Here is a 15,539-nt window from a genome sequence, read left to right on the forward strand (position 1 = left end):
CTTTACTCTTAGAATATACTAAGATATCGTCGATGAATACTATTACACATTGATCCAATAAAGGTTTAAAGACCCGATTCATTAAATCCATAAAGGCCGCAGGAGCATTTGTCAAACCAAAGGACATCACTAAAAATTCATAATGTCCATAACGGGTTCGAAAAGAGGTCTTAGGTATATCTCCCTCTCTAATTCTTAATTGATGGTACCCCGACCGCAAGTCAATCTTTGAGAAAACTTGTGCGCCCTCAAGCTGATCAAACAAGTCAGCAATACGGGGAAGAGGGTACTTATTGCGTACAGTCACTTTATTTAGCTGTCTATAATCCACACATAGTCGCATGGTTCCATCCTTTTTCTTAACAAAGAGAACTGGAGCTCCCCATGGCGAAGTGCTCGGTCGAATAAGACCTTTATCCAACAAATCTTGCAATTGGAATTTCAATTCTCTTAGCTCAACAGGAGCCATGCGATAAGGAGGGATAGATATTGGTTCAACACCAGCCACCAGATCAATGCAAAATTCAATTTCTCGATGTGGGGGTAACCCAGGTAACTCCTCAGGGAACACATCTGGAAATTCCCTTGCAACCACAATTTGGTCAATACTTCTTATTGGCTTCTCAATATCTTTAACCAATGCCAAGAAACCCTGACAACCTTTTTGTAACATCTGCAATGCACATAATGCTGGAACCAATGGTATGGGGGTTATATTGTAATCACCTTGAAATTCAAATGGTTCAACTCCTGGGATATTAAACAAAACTTTTTTGTGATGACAATCAACCGTAGCATGGCACGAAGCTAGCCAGTCCATTCCTAGAATGACATCAAACTCTAGTATGTCTAATACAATCAAATTTGCCATAAACTCCTTGCTTTCAATAGAAATCTCACAATCTTTAAAAACAAACTTCACCAAGACGGAATCCCCAACTGGAGTAGCCACTAGAAAAGAATGATCTAGTAGACTAGGATCCCTACCGAAATGAGTAGCGAAACTCGGAGACACATATGAATGTGTAGACCCCGGATCAAATAATACATGTGCATTTAGTGAACATACTAGGATTATACCTGATACAACTGCATTAGATGCCTGAGCATCCTGTTTTGTTAGAGCAAATACACTAGCTTGTCCCCCTGTTGATTGGGATTGTCTTTTACCACCAAATCCTCTACCTCCTTGGCCTTTACTACCAGTACCTTGCTGAATAGTGGGGGACGATCCTGTATGAAACACTGACCCTTGGCTCATTCCATGGTTCAACTGAGGACAATCCTTCTTCAAATGACCAGCCTGCCCACATTGAAAGCAACCAACTTGCTTAAAGCAAGTTCCAGAATGAAGTTTCCCACAACTCTGACACATAGAACGATTCCCACCATAGTTCCTAGAATTCTGCTGAATACTACCACCCCCAACAGGTCTATATTGTGAAACACCTACTGGAGATGATAGTTTTGTAGGTTGCTGAAAGCGCTGAAAGGACCTTTGCTGACCAGATGGGCCAGGTTTCCTAAAAGTACTGCCACTGTTCTGACCTTGAAATGATCCATCATATTTGGTCCTCTTAGGCTTATCTGATATAACTCCCTCCTCCAACCTTCTAGCTTCAATTCTTCTGGCACAATCAACAGCTGCAGCATAGGAAGGAAACTGGTTTCTTTGAGATGACACCAACTCAAACAAAGATCTCTCTAATCCATCCACAAATCTCCTAGTACGAGCCATCTCATCTGGAACCAAATAAGGAGCATATCTAGACAACTGTGTAAATCTGATATCATACTCTGTTACTGACATATCGGAAGTCTGTCTCAAGCTTTCAAACTCCCTGGCCCTCGCCTCTCTAGTACTCTCAGGTAGGAAACGATCCAAAAATGCCAATCTGAAATCCTCCCATGACATAGGAGGTAACTCAACATCTCTTCCTCTAACCATGTTGTCAAACCATATCCTTGCCATGTCCTTCAGTCGGAAAGAAGCCAACTCCACTGTTTTCTGACTTGAACATCCCAAAGCTATGCAACATCTATCTATATCATCAATAAATTGGTTAGGATCCTCTGACACATTTGAACCAGAAAATGTTGGTGGCTCAAGCCGAAGGAAGTCTCTTAAGATGGTAGTATCCCTAGCCTCTCCTTGGACAGCTGGATTACTCAAATGATCCCATTCTTCAGCAACAGAGTCAGGATTCTCATTAAGGTCAATGTGACCTTGCACATTGCGAATCATTAATGATGCTTCATAATTAAACACACTGATTCACTCAAGAAGGGAGTTTGGTTTGAGATATGTATAGGGAACAATGAAGAGATTGGTTTCAGGAGAAGTGGGATGGTTACTGCTATTGGCTTCAGAAACACCTTGAGGAGAACCAACATCTAGAGTTTGGACATTTGAAGTGTTGATCTCAAGGTTAGGCTGAGAGGTTTCAACCTCAGGGTTTGGAGATCTAACCGAGGAATGGTTAGAGACTGAGTTCTCTTGTTGAACAGGCTCTGGTTGAACAGGTTCTGGTTGTAAGGGAAGTGCTGGTTGGATGGGTTGAGATGAAGGAGATGCTGCATTCAGAGGGACTACTTGAATGAGATGATCTGGATCAACTAGACGTTCTAGTCTAGGTCCAGGATATCTCCTTGGGCTTGGAACGGTATGGTAGTACTCAGGAATTGCAGACTCTTTTTCTTTCGCAATTTGATCAAATTTGCGAATGGATTCAGAGTTATTGGAGGGTGAGGAATCAGCAACATTTGTGGGTAAAGATACAGAGGGACAAGGAGTTGTGTTTTCTGCATCAGTTGTTTTGCGAACAGGATGATCTGATGCTTTGAGGACAGAGTGATCAGAGGTTCTGGGTTCATGGTGAGATTGATCTGAAATGATGGGATGATCTGGATCAACTAGACGTTCTGGTCTAGGTCCAGGATATCTCCTTGGGCTTGGAACGGTGTGGTAGTACTCAGGAATTGCAGACTCTTTTTCTTTCGCAATTTGATCAAATTTGCGAATGGATTCAGAGTTATTGGAGGGTGAGGAATCAGCAACATTTGTGGGAAAAGATACAGAGGGACAAGGAGTTGTGTTTTCTGTATCAGCTGTTTTGCGAACAGGATGATCTGATGCTCTGAGGACAGAGTGATCAGAGGTTCTGGGTTCATGGTGAGATTGATCTGAAATGATGGGTTCAGAGGCTTGTGGGTTGTATTGAATGGTTATGGGTGAGGTAGGTTCAGAGGGTCTTGGAGTCTGCAGCATGTTCCAAAGAGGTGCTTCTTCATGAGAAGGTTGAAAAAAATGAAGATCTAGGTGAAGTGGGTGGAGAGGTGTTTTGTTCAGCTGGTTGAGACTCTTGAATGGGAGAGAGTGGGGTAGCAGTGCGGTTAAGAAGTGCAGAGATTGGGAGTGCATCAAATGAATTTAAATCATCATCATTAAATGCAATAGCAAACTTACTTGAAGATTTCACTGCAGACCGAGTAACCCTGGCAGGAGCCTCAGTTCTGGTTACTTCAACAGCTGGTTCCACACAGGTTGGCTTCTCCACTATTCTCACTTGCTTCTTTTTCTTCTTTGGTGGAGGAGCATCATCATCATCACCATCAGATGGAGCATCTGGCTTGGTGGGTTCCTCATGCTTCCTCTTAAGCTTGTCATTCTTCTTCTTCTTCTGATCAACACTGTCAAAGGGATCAGACTCTTCAGAGGATTCCTCTATTATGATTTTTCTCTTCTTCTTCTTCTTGGGAGGAGAATCAAACTCTAGAGCTGGTGGCAAGGTTCTGAAGAACTCGTCCACATTTATTTCATAACCTTGTTGCCTCAAGTCATCTAGATAGTGCAAGATAGCAACTGGATCATCAGCTTGGGACCACAGAGGGTAATTGATCAGAGGGACTCTTCTCTGTCTGACTTCATTAGAGGTATCTTCATGATCAGGTGCAACCTTTGTCTTGATCAAGCCCATCTTCTTCATGGATGTGGAGGTGAAGACATCACCAACAACAGTTGTCAGATCCTCTGTGCAGCCTGCCTTAGTCAGATCTTCTATCAACTTGCTTTCAATGAAGAGGTCTGAGAGCAATTTTCCAAAAGGAATGTATCTGATAGCAGACTTTAGAGAAGCAGTTGTTCTGGACTTCCTGATGCATTCTTTGAGGTAAGAGAACAGGAAGAAGGGAAGGAAGATCTTCTTGCGATCCTGAATGAAGAAGAGCATCACTTTCTGACAGAAATTTATGTAGTCTGGAGAGCTTCCCTTTGGTCTCTGATTGATGCAATGAAGCAGAATCTTGTGCCAAATCCTCAGCTTAGGATGAAGTTCTACTACTTTGTAGTCACTCTTGCCTGGCTTATAGTTTGTGTAGAGAGCTTTGTTGGTTCCTTCTTTGGTCTTGGGTTTCACATTTGATTCCGTCAGTTGGAATCTGTAGCCTGTGCCAGTGTGCTCACCCAAAAGATCAACAATCGATTTCTCCGTGATGATGATTCTTCTGCCAGCAATATAGGAAACCACTTGGTTATCATCACAGTCGGCATGTTTCCAGAATTCCTTTACCAACTTGATGTAGACTGGACCACGAAGCCTGTTGAAATATTCTTCCCAGCCTTGAGCTTGAACTTCAGGACGAAGATCAAACCCATTTGCAGCAATGTTGTCAAGGTCGAATCTCCATTCAGCAAGAACCTGGAGTTCATCAGGTGAGTAGACACACGTAACGACACAACCCCTTTGTGCGAGAGGAATCATTGCCCTGTAGCTTGAGCTTCTGGTTGATTTTGTTGTGTTGCAGAGCTCGATTGGCCGGTAATCTGACCTACTTCCATGACAGAGAATCTCCTTCCTTCGACAGTTTCACCTCTGTTAGATTTCACCATCTTTGAAGCGGTTGAAGGTTTGGGTAGAAAGAAGGAGGATTAATGAAGAAAGAGAGAGATTGTGGGGATTAAGGGATTTTGCAAACCGAAGAGAGAGAGAGAGTAGAGCAGTAAGTGATGGAGAACGTGTGTGTATAGTGGGTTTTTGAAAATAACTGTTGTTGATTAAAAAAGCAAAGTAAAATCAACGGTTAAAAATTTAAAGACATCATAGCAACAGTTAATACACATATCACACGATGGAGAGAAGCACATCAACACTCATTACGACAGACTGTCAGCACGGGCACAAGGAACGATGTATCATAGCTACCGACACACGTTTACTATCTCAGCTTCAGAATGAGCACCAATGGGTACTTAAACTCTGATGGAGTTACCTTCTGAACTAGACATCTTCTGATAAAGAAGCATCATAGTCAGAGGTTCTGATCCATCTTCATGCTGGACAAAAGTCCATATTCAGATTTTTTAGAATGAAATTAAATTTATCCTCTGCTAAGGGTTTTGTAAAGATATCTGCCCATTGATGGTCAGTATCAACAAACTTCAGAAGAAGTACGCCCTTCTGAACATAATCTCTAATAAAATGATACTTTACCTTACTGTGTTTTGCCCTTGAGTGTAAGATAGGATTCTTACTCAGTGAGATTGTAGCAGTGTTATCACAATAGATTGGGATGTTGCTCTCAAGGATATGATAATCCTCCAGCTGATGTTTCATCCAGAGCATCTGAGTGCTGCAAATTGCTGCTGAGATATATTCTGCCTCTGCAGTGGATAGTGCAATGGTTGATTGCCTCTTGCTTGCCCATGAGACTAAGTTGCTTCCCAGAAATTGACAATTTCCAGAAGTGCTTTTTCTCTCTGTTCTATCTCCAGCATAATCAGCATCACAGTAACCTGAAAGCTTATACTCTGATGTTTTCTTATACATCAAGCCAAGTTAGTGGTGCCTTTCAGATATCTCAGGATCCTCTTAACAGCAGTTAAGTGGGTTTCCCTCGGATCTGATTGGAAACGAGCACATAGATGAACACTAAACAGAATATCTGGCCTAGATGCAGTTAAGTATAGAAGTGATCCTATCATACCATGATAGAGCTTCTGACAAACTTTACCACTTGCATCTTCTTTCTCCAGGATGCATGTAGGATGCATTGAAGTCTTAAGAATTGTAGATTCTGTCATGTTGAACTTCTTCAGAAGTTCTTTAGTGTACTTCCTCTGATGGATGTACGTTCCTTCTGGTGTCTGATCAACTTGTATACCCAGAAAGTACTTGAGTTTTCCCATCATGCTCATTTCAAATTCAGTCTGCATCATCTCAGAAACTTCTTTGCAAAGAGATGGATTAGCTGATCCAAATATAATATCATCAACATAAATTTGCACAATTAAGATATCATCTTTGTAAGTTTTGCAAAAGAGAGTTGTATCTACTTTACCCCTTACAAACTCATTTTCCAGAAGGAATGAGCTGAGTCTCTCATACCATGCTCTGGGAGCTTGCTTCAGACCATAGAGAGATTTCTTCAATTTGAAAACATGGTCAGGGTTCTTCTCATCTTCAAAACCAGGAGGTTGGTGCACATATACTTCCTCTGAGATGTATCCATTCAGGAATGCACTCTTAACATCCATCTGATGAAGAATTATGTTGTGATTCACTGAGAATGAAATCAGCAGTCTGATTGCTTCTAGTCTTGCTACTGGAGCAAATGTTTCAGTATAGTCTATTCCTTCCTGCTGACTGTAGCCTTGAGCAACTAGTCTTGCCTTGTTTCTGACTACATTTCCTTTCTCATTCAGCTTGTTTCTGAACACCCATTTGGTTCCAATTACATGAACGCTTTGAGGTTTCTTCACTAGGCTCCAAACATCATTCTTGGAAAATTGATTCAGTTCTTCTTCCAAAACCAGAATCCAGTCCTTGTCTTGAAGAGCTTCATCAATTGACTTGGGTTCAATTAAAGCACCAATCCTTTCCGACTGAGCAAGGTCCCTTCAGAGGGTCTGAAGGCTGATCTGGTTCTGACTGGTTCATCTTTGTTACCCAGAATCAATTCCTTAGGATGAGCCGCAGTGATTCTGCTCTTCTTCTGAGATTGTGAATCAGAGGGACCAGATTCTTCTGGTTCATCTTCCTCTGGCTCAGCTTCCTCTGGAGCTTTGCCTTTGTCAGGAACATTTATACTTAAATCTGCAAACTTCTCAACTAGCTTTGACTGATCAGAGTCAAGCTTATCATCAAATCTAACATGAATAGATTCTTCAATTGTTTTAGCATCAGTATTATAAAATCTGAAACCTTTAGATCGATCAGAGTAATCAAGTAATAGATATTTATAAGACTTAGCATCAAACTTATGCAATCTATCCTTAGTGTTAAGAACATAACAAACACAACCAAAAGGATGAAAATAAGAAATGTTGGGTTTTATTTTCTTCCACAATTCATAAGGAGTCTTATTCAGAATTGGTCTCACAGAGATTCTGTTCTGAATGTAACATGCTGTGTTTACTGCCTCTGCCCAAAAGTGCTTAGCCATGCCAGTTTCTTGGAGCATGGTTCTAGCCATCTCCTAAAGAGTTCTGTTATTCCTCTCAACGACCCCATTTTGTTGGGGAGTTCTGGGACAAGAGAAATCATGTGCAATTTCATAGGAATCAAACAGACTCTCAAACTTTTCATTCTCAAACTCTCCACCATGGTCACTTCTGACACGCACAATCCTACAAGCCTTCTCGTTTTGCACTTGGGCTATGAAGGTAGAGAACACAGAATGAGACTCATCCTTGCGGGATAGAAATTTTACCCATGTCCAGCGGCTATAGTCGTCAACAATGACCATCCCATATCTCTTGCCACCTATAGACTCAGTTCTCACTGGTCCAAACAGGTCGATATGCAGAAGTTCCAACGGCCTTGAGGTAGAGACAACATTCTTTGCCTTGAAAGAGACTTTTGTGAATTTGCCTTTCTGACATGCTTCACAAAGAGCATCTGAAGAGAACTTCAGAGTGGGTAAGCCCCTGACAAGGTTGAGCTTACTCAGCTGAGAAATCTTTCTCATACTGGCATGCCCTAACCGTCTATGTCATACCCATTGCTCCTAATTAACAGAAAGAAGGCACTTCACATTCTGAGATTCCAACTCAGATAATCTGATCTTATAAATGTTGTTCTTCCTCTTGCTGTTAAACAGAACAGAGCCATCGATCTGACTTACATCCCGGCAGGACTTTTGATTGAAAATAACATCATAACCCTTGTCAGCTAATTGACTTATAGACAATAAGTTATGAGTTAAGCCGTCTACCAATAAAACATTATCAATGCATGGACTACTATCAACACAAATAGTACCAGTACCAACAATTTTACCTTTCTCGTTGCCACCAAAGCCAACTTCGCCTCTAGGCTTAAGTTTTAGCTCTTGGAACATACGCCTTTCTCCCGTCATGTGACGCGAGCATCCACTGTCCAGATACCATGATTGGTGTTTCAGTTGAGCTATCAAGGATATCTGCAACATAGATAATCTTATCCTTAGGTACCCACTTTCTGTGTCCTCTCTTGTTAGTTACCTCAGAGGTTCTGATCACCTTGAGTTTCTCAACATGATAGTGTAAAGGAATTTTAGCATGATATTTAGACATGGAGAAGGTTCCCTTTTTGAGAGGGGGGTTAGCAACTTTAACAGGTAATGGTTTAGGCAATATAGTACCAGAGGGAACAAAACATTCATATAAAGATTTAGCCTTAGGCATAGGATGCTCATTTCTATTAGGTCTAGAATAGCCAATGTCATGCATTCCATTTCTGCTTATGCCATATATCATTGAAGCCATTAAGCTTCTGTCTACGCTTTTAGCCAGGAATCTTTGAAATGATTTTTCATATTTAGATTCATTCTTACTATCAGAGGCATCACAAACAACTATTTCTTCTAACTTAGCAATCTGGTTCTTAAGCACAGAGTTAGAATTCACTAAAGCATGATTATCATTTTTCAACTCAGAAATAATTTTCTCATGTTCAGAAGGAGTCTTAGAAGCAGTAGAGAAATTCTTTTTCAACTTTTTATGCTTGGTCGAGAAAGAGTTATACTTATCCATAATGTCAGACAAAGCATGTTTTAGTTCAGAGGTTGAGAAAGAGGCGAATACCTCATTTTCATCGTCTGAGTTAGGATCTTCTTCTGATGCTGAGTCAGAGTCAGTTGCATCTTTTGACTCTGCTTCTTTGTCTTTGACAATAGTCATGAGTCCTTGAACTTCACCATCAGAGTCAACATCCTCTGATTCTGATTCGTCAAAAGTCACCATCAGACTTTTCTTTGTCTTGAAGTGCTTCTTTGGCTTTTTGTCCTTTTTCAACTTTGGACAGTCACTCTTGTAGTGCCCTGATTCTTTGCACTCGAAGCATGTGACTTCCTTGATTGAGGACTTCTTCTGGCCTGATGAGGATTCAGACTTTCCTTTGGCCTTTCCAGAGCCTCTGTACTTGCTCTACCAGTGCTTCCAGATGCGGTTGAGCCTTTTTGAGATCAGAGTCAGCTCATCTTCATCAGAATCTTCTGATGCTTCTTCAGATTCTTCTGCTTCAGCTTGGAGAGCTTTTGACTTCTCAGATTTAGCCTACTCAGATTTGGATTTCAAGGCTATAGATTTCTTCCTCAGATATTGCATCTCTGAGCGCTTCAGCTCATGACATTTCAGTATGCTGATGAGTTCTTCTAAACTCATATGCTCAACATCTCTTGTAAGCTCTATTGAAGTCACTAAAGGTATCCAGCTTTCAGGAAGACTTCTGATGACCCTTATGACATGATCTTTTGTAGTGTAGCTTTTGTTGAGAGGTCTTATTCCAGCTACAAGCAACTGAAATCTGGAAAACATTTCCTCAATGGACTCGTTAGGTTCCATGATGAAGGATTCATACTTCTGAATCAAGGACAGCGCCTTTGATTCTTTCACTTTCTTGTTTCCTTCATGAGACATCTTCAAGGATTCAAAGATGCCCTTGGCAAACTCACGATCTGTAATCTTCTGGTACTCTTCATAGGAAATAGCACTAAGAAGAATAGCTCTAGCTTTGTGATGTTGTGAGTAGAGCTTCTTTTGCTCAGCAGTCATCTCTGATCTGGAGATCTTCTTGCCATCTGCATCAACTGGACGCTCATAGCCATCCACAATGATATCACAGAGATCTGCATCGAAGCCCGGAAAGAAACTTTCAATTCTGTCTTTCCAATATTCGAACCTTTGACCATCGAACATGGGAGGCTTTGCATTGTAACCATCTTTTTGCATTTCACTGGTGGTAGCCATTTGTTTTTCACACCGACCCGGATCACTGAACACTGTTAGGTGTGGTAATCAGAACTTGCGCTCTGATACCAATTGAAGGTTTTCAGAATAAAACTTCCACCTTAAGATTTTAGCAAATCTTTCGAGACACAAGTAAAGTGATTAAAATAAGAGATTAGAAAAGCACACAAGGATTTTATCCTGGTTCACTTGATGAATCACTCAAGCTAGTCCAGTCCACCTGTGAAGGTGATTTCTTCCTTCTTAGAATGAAGGCAATCCACTAATCAGAGAATTGTTACAACTGCACTTGAAACCTACAAGTGACTAACAATACACTGACTTAGCTCACACTAAGATTCACTCTCTTAGTCTTCTCTAGGATCCGATCAACCTTGATCTCCTAAAGGTAACTAAACAACTGTTTAGGAAATATTGTTTACAAAGAAATTGCTTCTTAAAAGCTTGTAGTAAACACAATGAATTCAATGAAGAAAGAATGCTTAGAAGATTTGAGTATAGCTTGCGCGTATGAGATTCTTCCAACCGCATCTTTCAATCTTCAGCCTCTATTTATACTCCAAGGATTAGGGTTTGAACATTGCATGAGAATGCTACCGTTGGAGGGCAGATCAGGAATTTCCAACTTCTGCTGTGGCTGAGAATGTTAGGTTAGGTCGTCAGGATAGTACATTTGCTTTTGTACTTTGGATAGTGACTTGACATTTAACCTAGTAGACTTCTGATCAGAGGAATGCTTCGTGTTGGAACTTGTGAAGCTTGTTGATCAGAGTCAGAGGGAAGCATGGATCCTCTGACCGCTGTATCTTCTGATTCTGAACTCAGAGGAGAGGTACTTGGTCTTCAGAGCCATTTTGCTTCTGGACTTCAGAGTCTTCTACACCATCAGAGCATCTGAACCTTCAGAGTGTCTGGGTTGTCAGAACGTCTGGATCTTCAGAACTTCAAGTGAGTTGAGTCCATATCAGAGCTTGATTAACTTCAGATCTTCTGAAGCTTTTCTACTGTTCAGCTTGAACATAGAGATTGCGAAAGCGTTGCTTGGGTCACTCTTTAAGCACAATGCTTCTGATTTGTGTGAGATAAAGATAAGGTCAGAGCCTCTTAAGAGCACACTCAGAAAACACGTTAGAGTACCATAATTGTTCATACTAAAATGTTAACTTATAATCATCAAAACATAGAGTTGTACTACTCGATCAAAACTTAATCTTACATGTATAAATGACATAATTCATAAAGAAACTAAATATATAAACCATACATTGTGAGATATCTATTACCAAGGGTATCTTGGATCCTCCAACTTAGAATCTAGAAAAGCGGTCAGCTGACTTTACCAAAATGTCTAGTCAAACGAATGAAATCACAAAAATACCATAAACAATGATAACTAAAGACCAAAAATATATTTAAGCTTAAAAAATATCATTAGATAGGGTATAGTTGAAATTAAGTGCAGAAGCAGGGTCGAGTCATGAGTGAAGAAGAAAGAAAGCATCGTCTCTCACGGACCCCACGGCTCGTCTCACACTCTCACCTAGCCTTGTTTGTTTCCATGCCATAACGCACGTGATAACCTCTTACACACGATCCCACTCCAATCCCAACGCGCCACGTGTCCTTCACCGTTGATATTATGATGAGTGACGAGTGAAACACCCGCTATCAGACACACACTTCGAAGAACCTCGCTCTCTCCTTCATCATCAACGTAGATTTTTCCATTTTTCCATTTTTCCATTTTCCATTCCCATCCTCGCAACGATTCACGAAGGTTCATTTCATTCCCTCGTTTTCAATCGAATTTCATTCATCAATTTTGCAAATCGTGAATTCGATTCAACACATTCACTGTTTGAATTTCAAGATGCAGTGAATCTTACGATTGTTAACGATTCCAAGCTTTTCTGAATCTTGCAGAGCAAGAAGTGGTGGTGGATCCACGAAGATGAGTCACAGCATCTTCCACCAGACTCTGCTTTGTCAAACGCAGACGGTTGCGGAGCACCAAAGCAAGGTGAGTTCTCGCGGAAGCACTTTATTCCCAGCGCTGAGTGTCAGCAAAGGCAAGAAGCTTGTACTCTCTACAAATCTCCGCGGGAACAGGTTGTGCTTGAGGAAACGGAGATTCGCCATGGGAAGAAACCGCAACACTGTGGCTATTCCGCGTGCTGTGTTAACCTCGAATGCTGCTTCTGAGGTGTGTGCCTGTGAAATATTTTGATTGTGATTGCATCATTACTATTCTTTTTTTGATTGGATTCTGTTTGTTCTTAATTTCAGTCTAATGATTGATCAAATGTTAATAAAATTATTAGTATTATAATTTCTTAATTATTTGTTAGAAAGCTCAGTGTTTAGTATTGAAAACTTCAAGTTTTTGAAAAAGTACTTGCTTTATTAAATACTTACTATTTTTGGAATCCAATCAAGTTGTTGGGTTTCTTGGAATGGAATCTTTCCTTTTTTTCTCTTTTTTTTGAGCTAACTTTGAATGAGCACTTTGCAACAATGTCATAAGAAACAGTGGAATTTTTTTTTTTTTTTAAATTTTTAATTTTTTATATCTCCTAAAATTGGAATGTAAATGATGAAGCATTTTCAATTGTTTGATCTTGGCAATGTTTCAAGCTTGACATTTGACATTTAAAGGTAACAATGGTTGAATTTTAAAAATAACAATACCCCAGTTGAGGCATTTACTATACTTATTGAGACAGTTGCTTGTAAGTCTAGCAGTTAATTTGGACACATGTTAACTTGTGACGATGGTTTTTTCAATGGCTTCTCAAATCACAACTTAAGATAAGATACATAGATACATGTGTGTGTACTAAGCATGGAGAATTTCATTCGATGATTATCGAAGTGTTTCTTTTTTTTTTTGTTTTGTTTTTCTAACTTGGAACTTGGAATGTTGTATTGACTGCATTTTTTTGCCCCAAAACAGCTTTCAGGGAAGTTCAACCTTGATGGAAACATTGAATTACAGGTATTCTTCTGGCTCGTATTTATCAGAAATAAATGAGATTGTAGTAATGTATTAGTTAATGGATGCTGTTGCTCAATGGAGCAGGTTGGTGTTAGTTCTTCAGGACCAGGAGGTGCAACACAAGTAGATATTCAAGTTTCAAATAAAAGTGGTTCTTTGATTTTACATTGGGGAGTTTTACATGAAAGTCAAGGGTATGTTTGTGATTAGTTATTTTGATATTCCTCAGGTGTTTTACATGTTTGAACTAGTTAATAATTGCCTGTTATCTATCCTGTAACTTTAAGGAGATTTCTTTTTCCCTCTCTGATTTCCTGTTTCCAGGAAGTGGGTACTTCCTTCTCGCCACCCAGATGGAACTCAAGTTTATAAGAACAGAGCTCTTAGAACTCCTTTTGTGAAAGTAAGTTTCCAATAATAACTGCAAAAGTAAAAAGGTCTCCTGAATTGACTGGACTGATTTCAATATAGATGTTGTTGCTATTTGACCATGTTTTCTTTTACTTTTCTCTTATTAGTCTGGCTCTGGATCCTTCCTTAAAATAGAAATTGATGATCCTGCTGCACAAGCCATAGAGTTCCTTATACTTGATGAATCTCAGAATAAGTGGTGGGCTATTCATAATTCTGTTTCTTTTTCTCCTATATTGAATCAACTATTTATGGTACATTTGAACATAGTCATTTTCTTGCTTCTAAGTAAAGGTTTAAAAACAATGGTGAGAACTTTCACATCAAGTTACCAGGAAAAGATGAGGGAGTTCAACAAGGCTCAGTTCCTGAAGACCTTGTACAAGTTCAAGCATATCTTAGGTGGGAGCGAAATGGTAAGCAGATGTACACTCCAGAGAAAGAGAAGGTCAGTGATCTGATATTCGTGTCATGCATTTAGCTGCAAAATTTGAAGGCTGCACTTCTTTCTGTAGTTTCCCTGGTTTTCTATTTAGTTTGTTTTACTCTCTGTAGTGGAGAATATATGAAATTTGTTCCATTCATAAAAAAAAAAAAGAATATATGAAATTTGTTCCTTTGGATTGTATACCATAATAACTCTGAAAAAGATTAGTCTGTTGCAATTTTCTATTAATTCTATGCTTATGTATTGTAAGCTTATGTGTTTATATTGTAAATATCAGTTCTGATCCTATTTATGTTGGTTCTAGGATCCTTCACAATAAGTTCTAAGACCCACTTTCTGGTTTTTTATCTTTAGTTTCCTTGAAATCTTATTCAGAAGAAAAAGCAGTGCTTCCACTTGTCAGTGAGAATAAATTACCAAAAGCAGCATCTCTTTCTTCTTTTCTTTAACATGATATGGAAATAAGATATTTTTTTTCACGTGCCTGTTGGGTAGGCATGTTCCCTTGAGTGCCGTTTGCATGGACACTGTTTCTTACAAGAGTAACTTTTATTTTTAAATTGCCATTTTAATATTTATACTATATAACATAGCAACCGTTTTAATAGATTGATATATTTGTTAAAAATATTGGTGGTTAAATATATATTTCTTCTGCCTTCGATTTTGTAAAAAGTGTTTAGGACATGATAACCATTGTGTTACTGTTAGCCGATGTGATTTTAACACAAGGTGTGAGGGCAAGTTGATTTGGAAAATAATAATGCAAAGGTCTATGTTGACTGTTTATTTAAAATCACATTACTGCTTTACCTTCTCTTTCCATTTCCATCTGAGATTCCAAAATAACTTGTCACATGAAGTTGATTAAATTAAAAAAAGTTAAGAGGAAGGGGTGCGAGTGGGGCAGTGGAGAAAATCTGTACTGTATTTGCATCCTTGTGACAGGGAAATACACGCTAAAATTTATCATAAGAATTTGATAATCACAAATAAACAATTTCTTCCTTTGTTTTATGATTACAATCAGTACTGTTTTGTTCATGTGCAGAGATGTAGATATTCCAGCATAATCTGAGAAACAGTCTTTATGAGATCGACGCTATTCTCTTGTAGTTGTTAGAATTCAACAGAAGTGTGAACTAGATATACTTCAATGTTTAAGTCAGAATAAGTGCATTTTGTCTTCCCATAAATGATATGCGTATAAGTTTTCTTTTTTTAGGAGGAATATGAAGCAGCTCGACAAGACCTATTGAAAGAAGTAGCTAGAGGTATTTCTGTGCAAGACCTCCGCGCAAGGTTGACTAACAAAGCCAACACTGCTGAAGTAAAGCAGCCTTCGGTTTCTGGAACCAAGAACATCCCTGATGAACTTGCACAGGTTCAAGCTTATATACGCTGGGAAAAAGCTGGGAAGCCTAACTACTCTCCGGAACAACAACTTGTAACTTTATAAA

The 15,539-nt window shown here is 39.4% G+C and overlaps 1 protein-coding gene across 2 annotated transcripts in view; it reads left to right on the forward strand.

Annotated features, from left to right (window-relative positions):
* Window positions 1-11,846: 11,846 nt before the first annotated feature.
* The window catches only part of LOC130710731 (alpha-glucan water dikinase, chloroplastic), a 30,003-nt gene continuing 26,310 nt past the window's right edge, over window positions 11,847-15,539 (forward strand). For both annotated transcript variants that reach the window (XM_057560081.1, XM_057560082.1), the window contains exons 1-8: window positions 11,847-12,002; window positions 12,149-12,428; window positions 13,179-13,220; window positions 13,305-13,414; window positions 13,545-13,623; window positions 13,739-13,830; window positions 13,926-14,079; window positions 15,305-15,526. In XM_057560081.1, the coding sequence (XP_057416064.1) occupies window positions 12,177-12,428; window positions 13,179-13,220; window positions 13,305-13,414; window positions 13,545-13,623; window positions 13,739-13,830; window positions 13,926-14,079; window positions 15,305-15,526 (951 nt within the window). In that variant the 5' untranslated portion in view covers window positions 11,847-12,002; window positions 12,149-12,176. The remainder of the gene's footprint in view (window positions 12,003-12,148; window positions 12,429-13,178; window positions 13,221-13,304; window positions 13,415-13,544; window positions 13,624-13,738; window positions 13,831-13,925; window positions 14,080-15,304; window positions 15,527-15,539) is intronic.

The sequence above is a fragment of the Lotus japonicus genome, chromosome 4 (genome assembly GCF_012489685.1).
Source record: "Lotus japonicus ecotype B-129 chromosome 4, LjGifu_v1.2".
NCBI lineage: Eukaryota > Viridiplantae > Streptophyta > Magnoliopsida > Fabales > Fabaceae > Lotus > Lotus japonicus.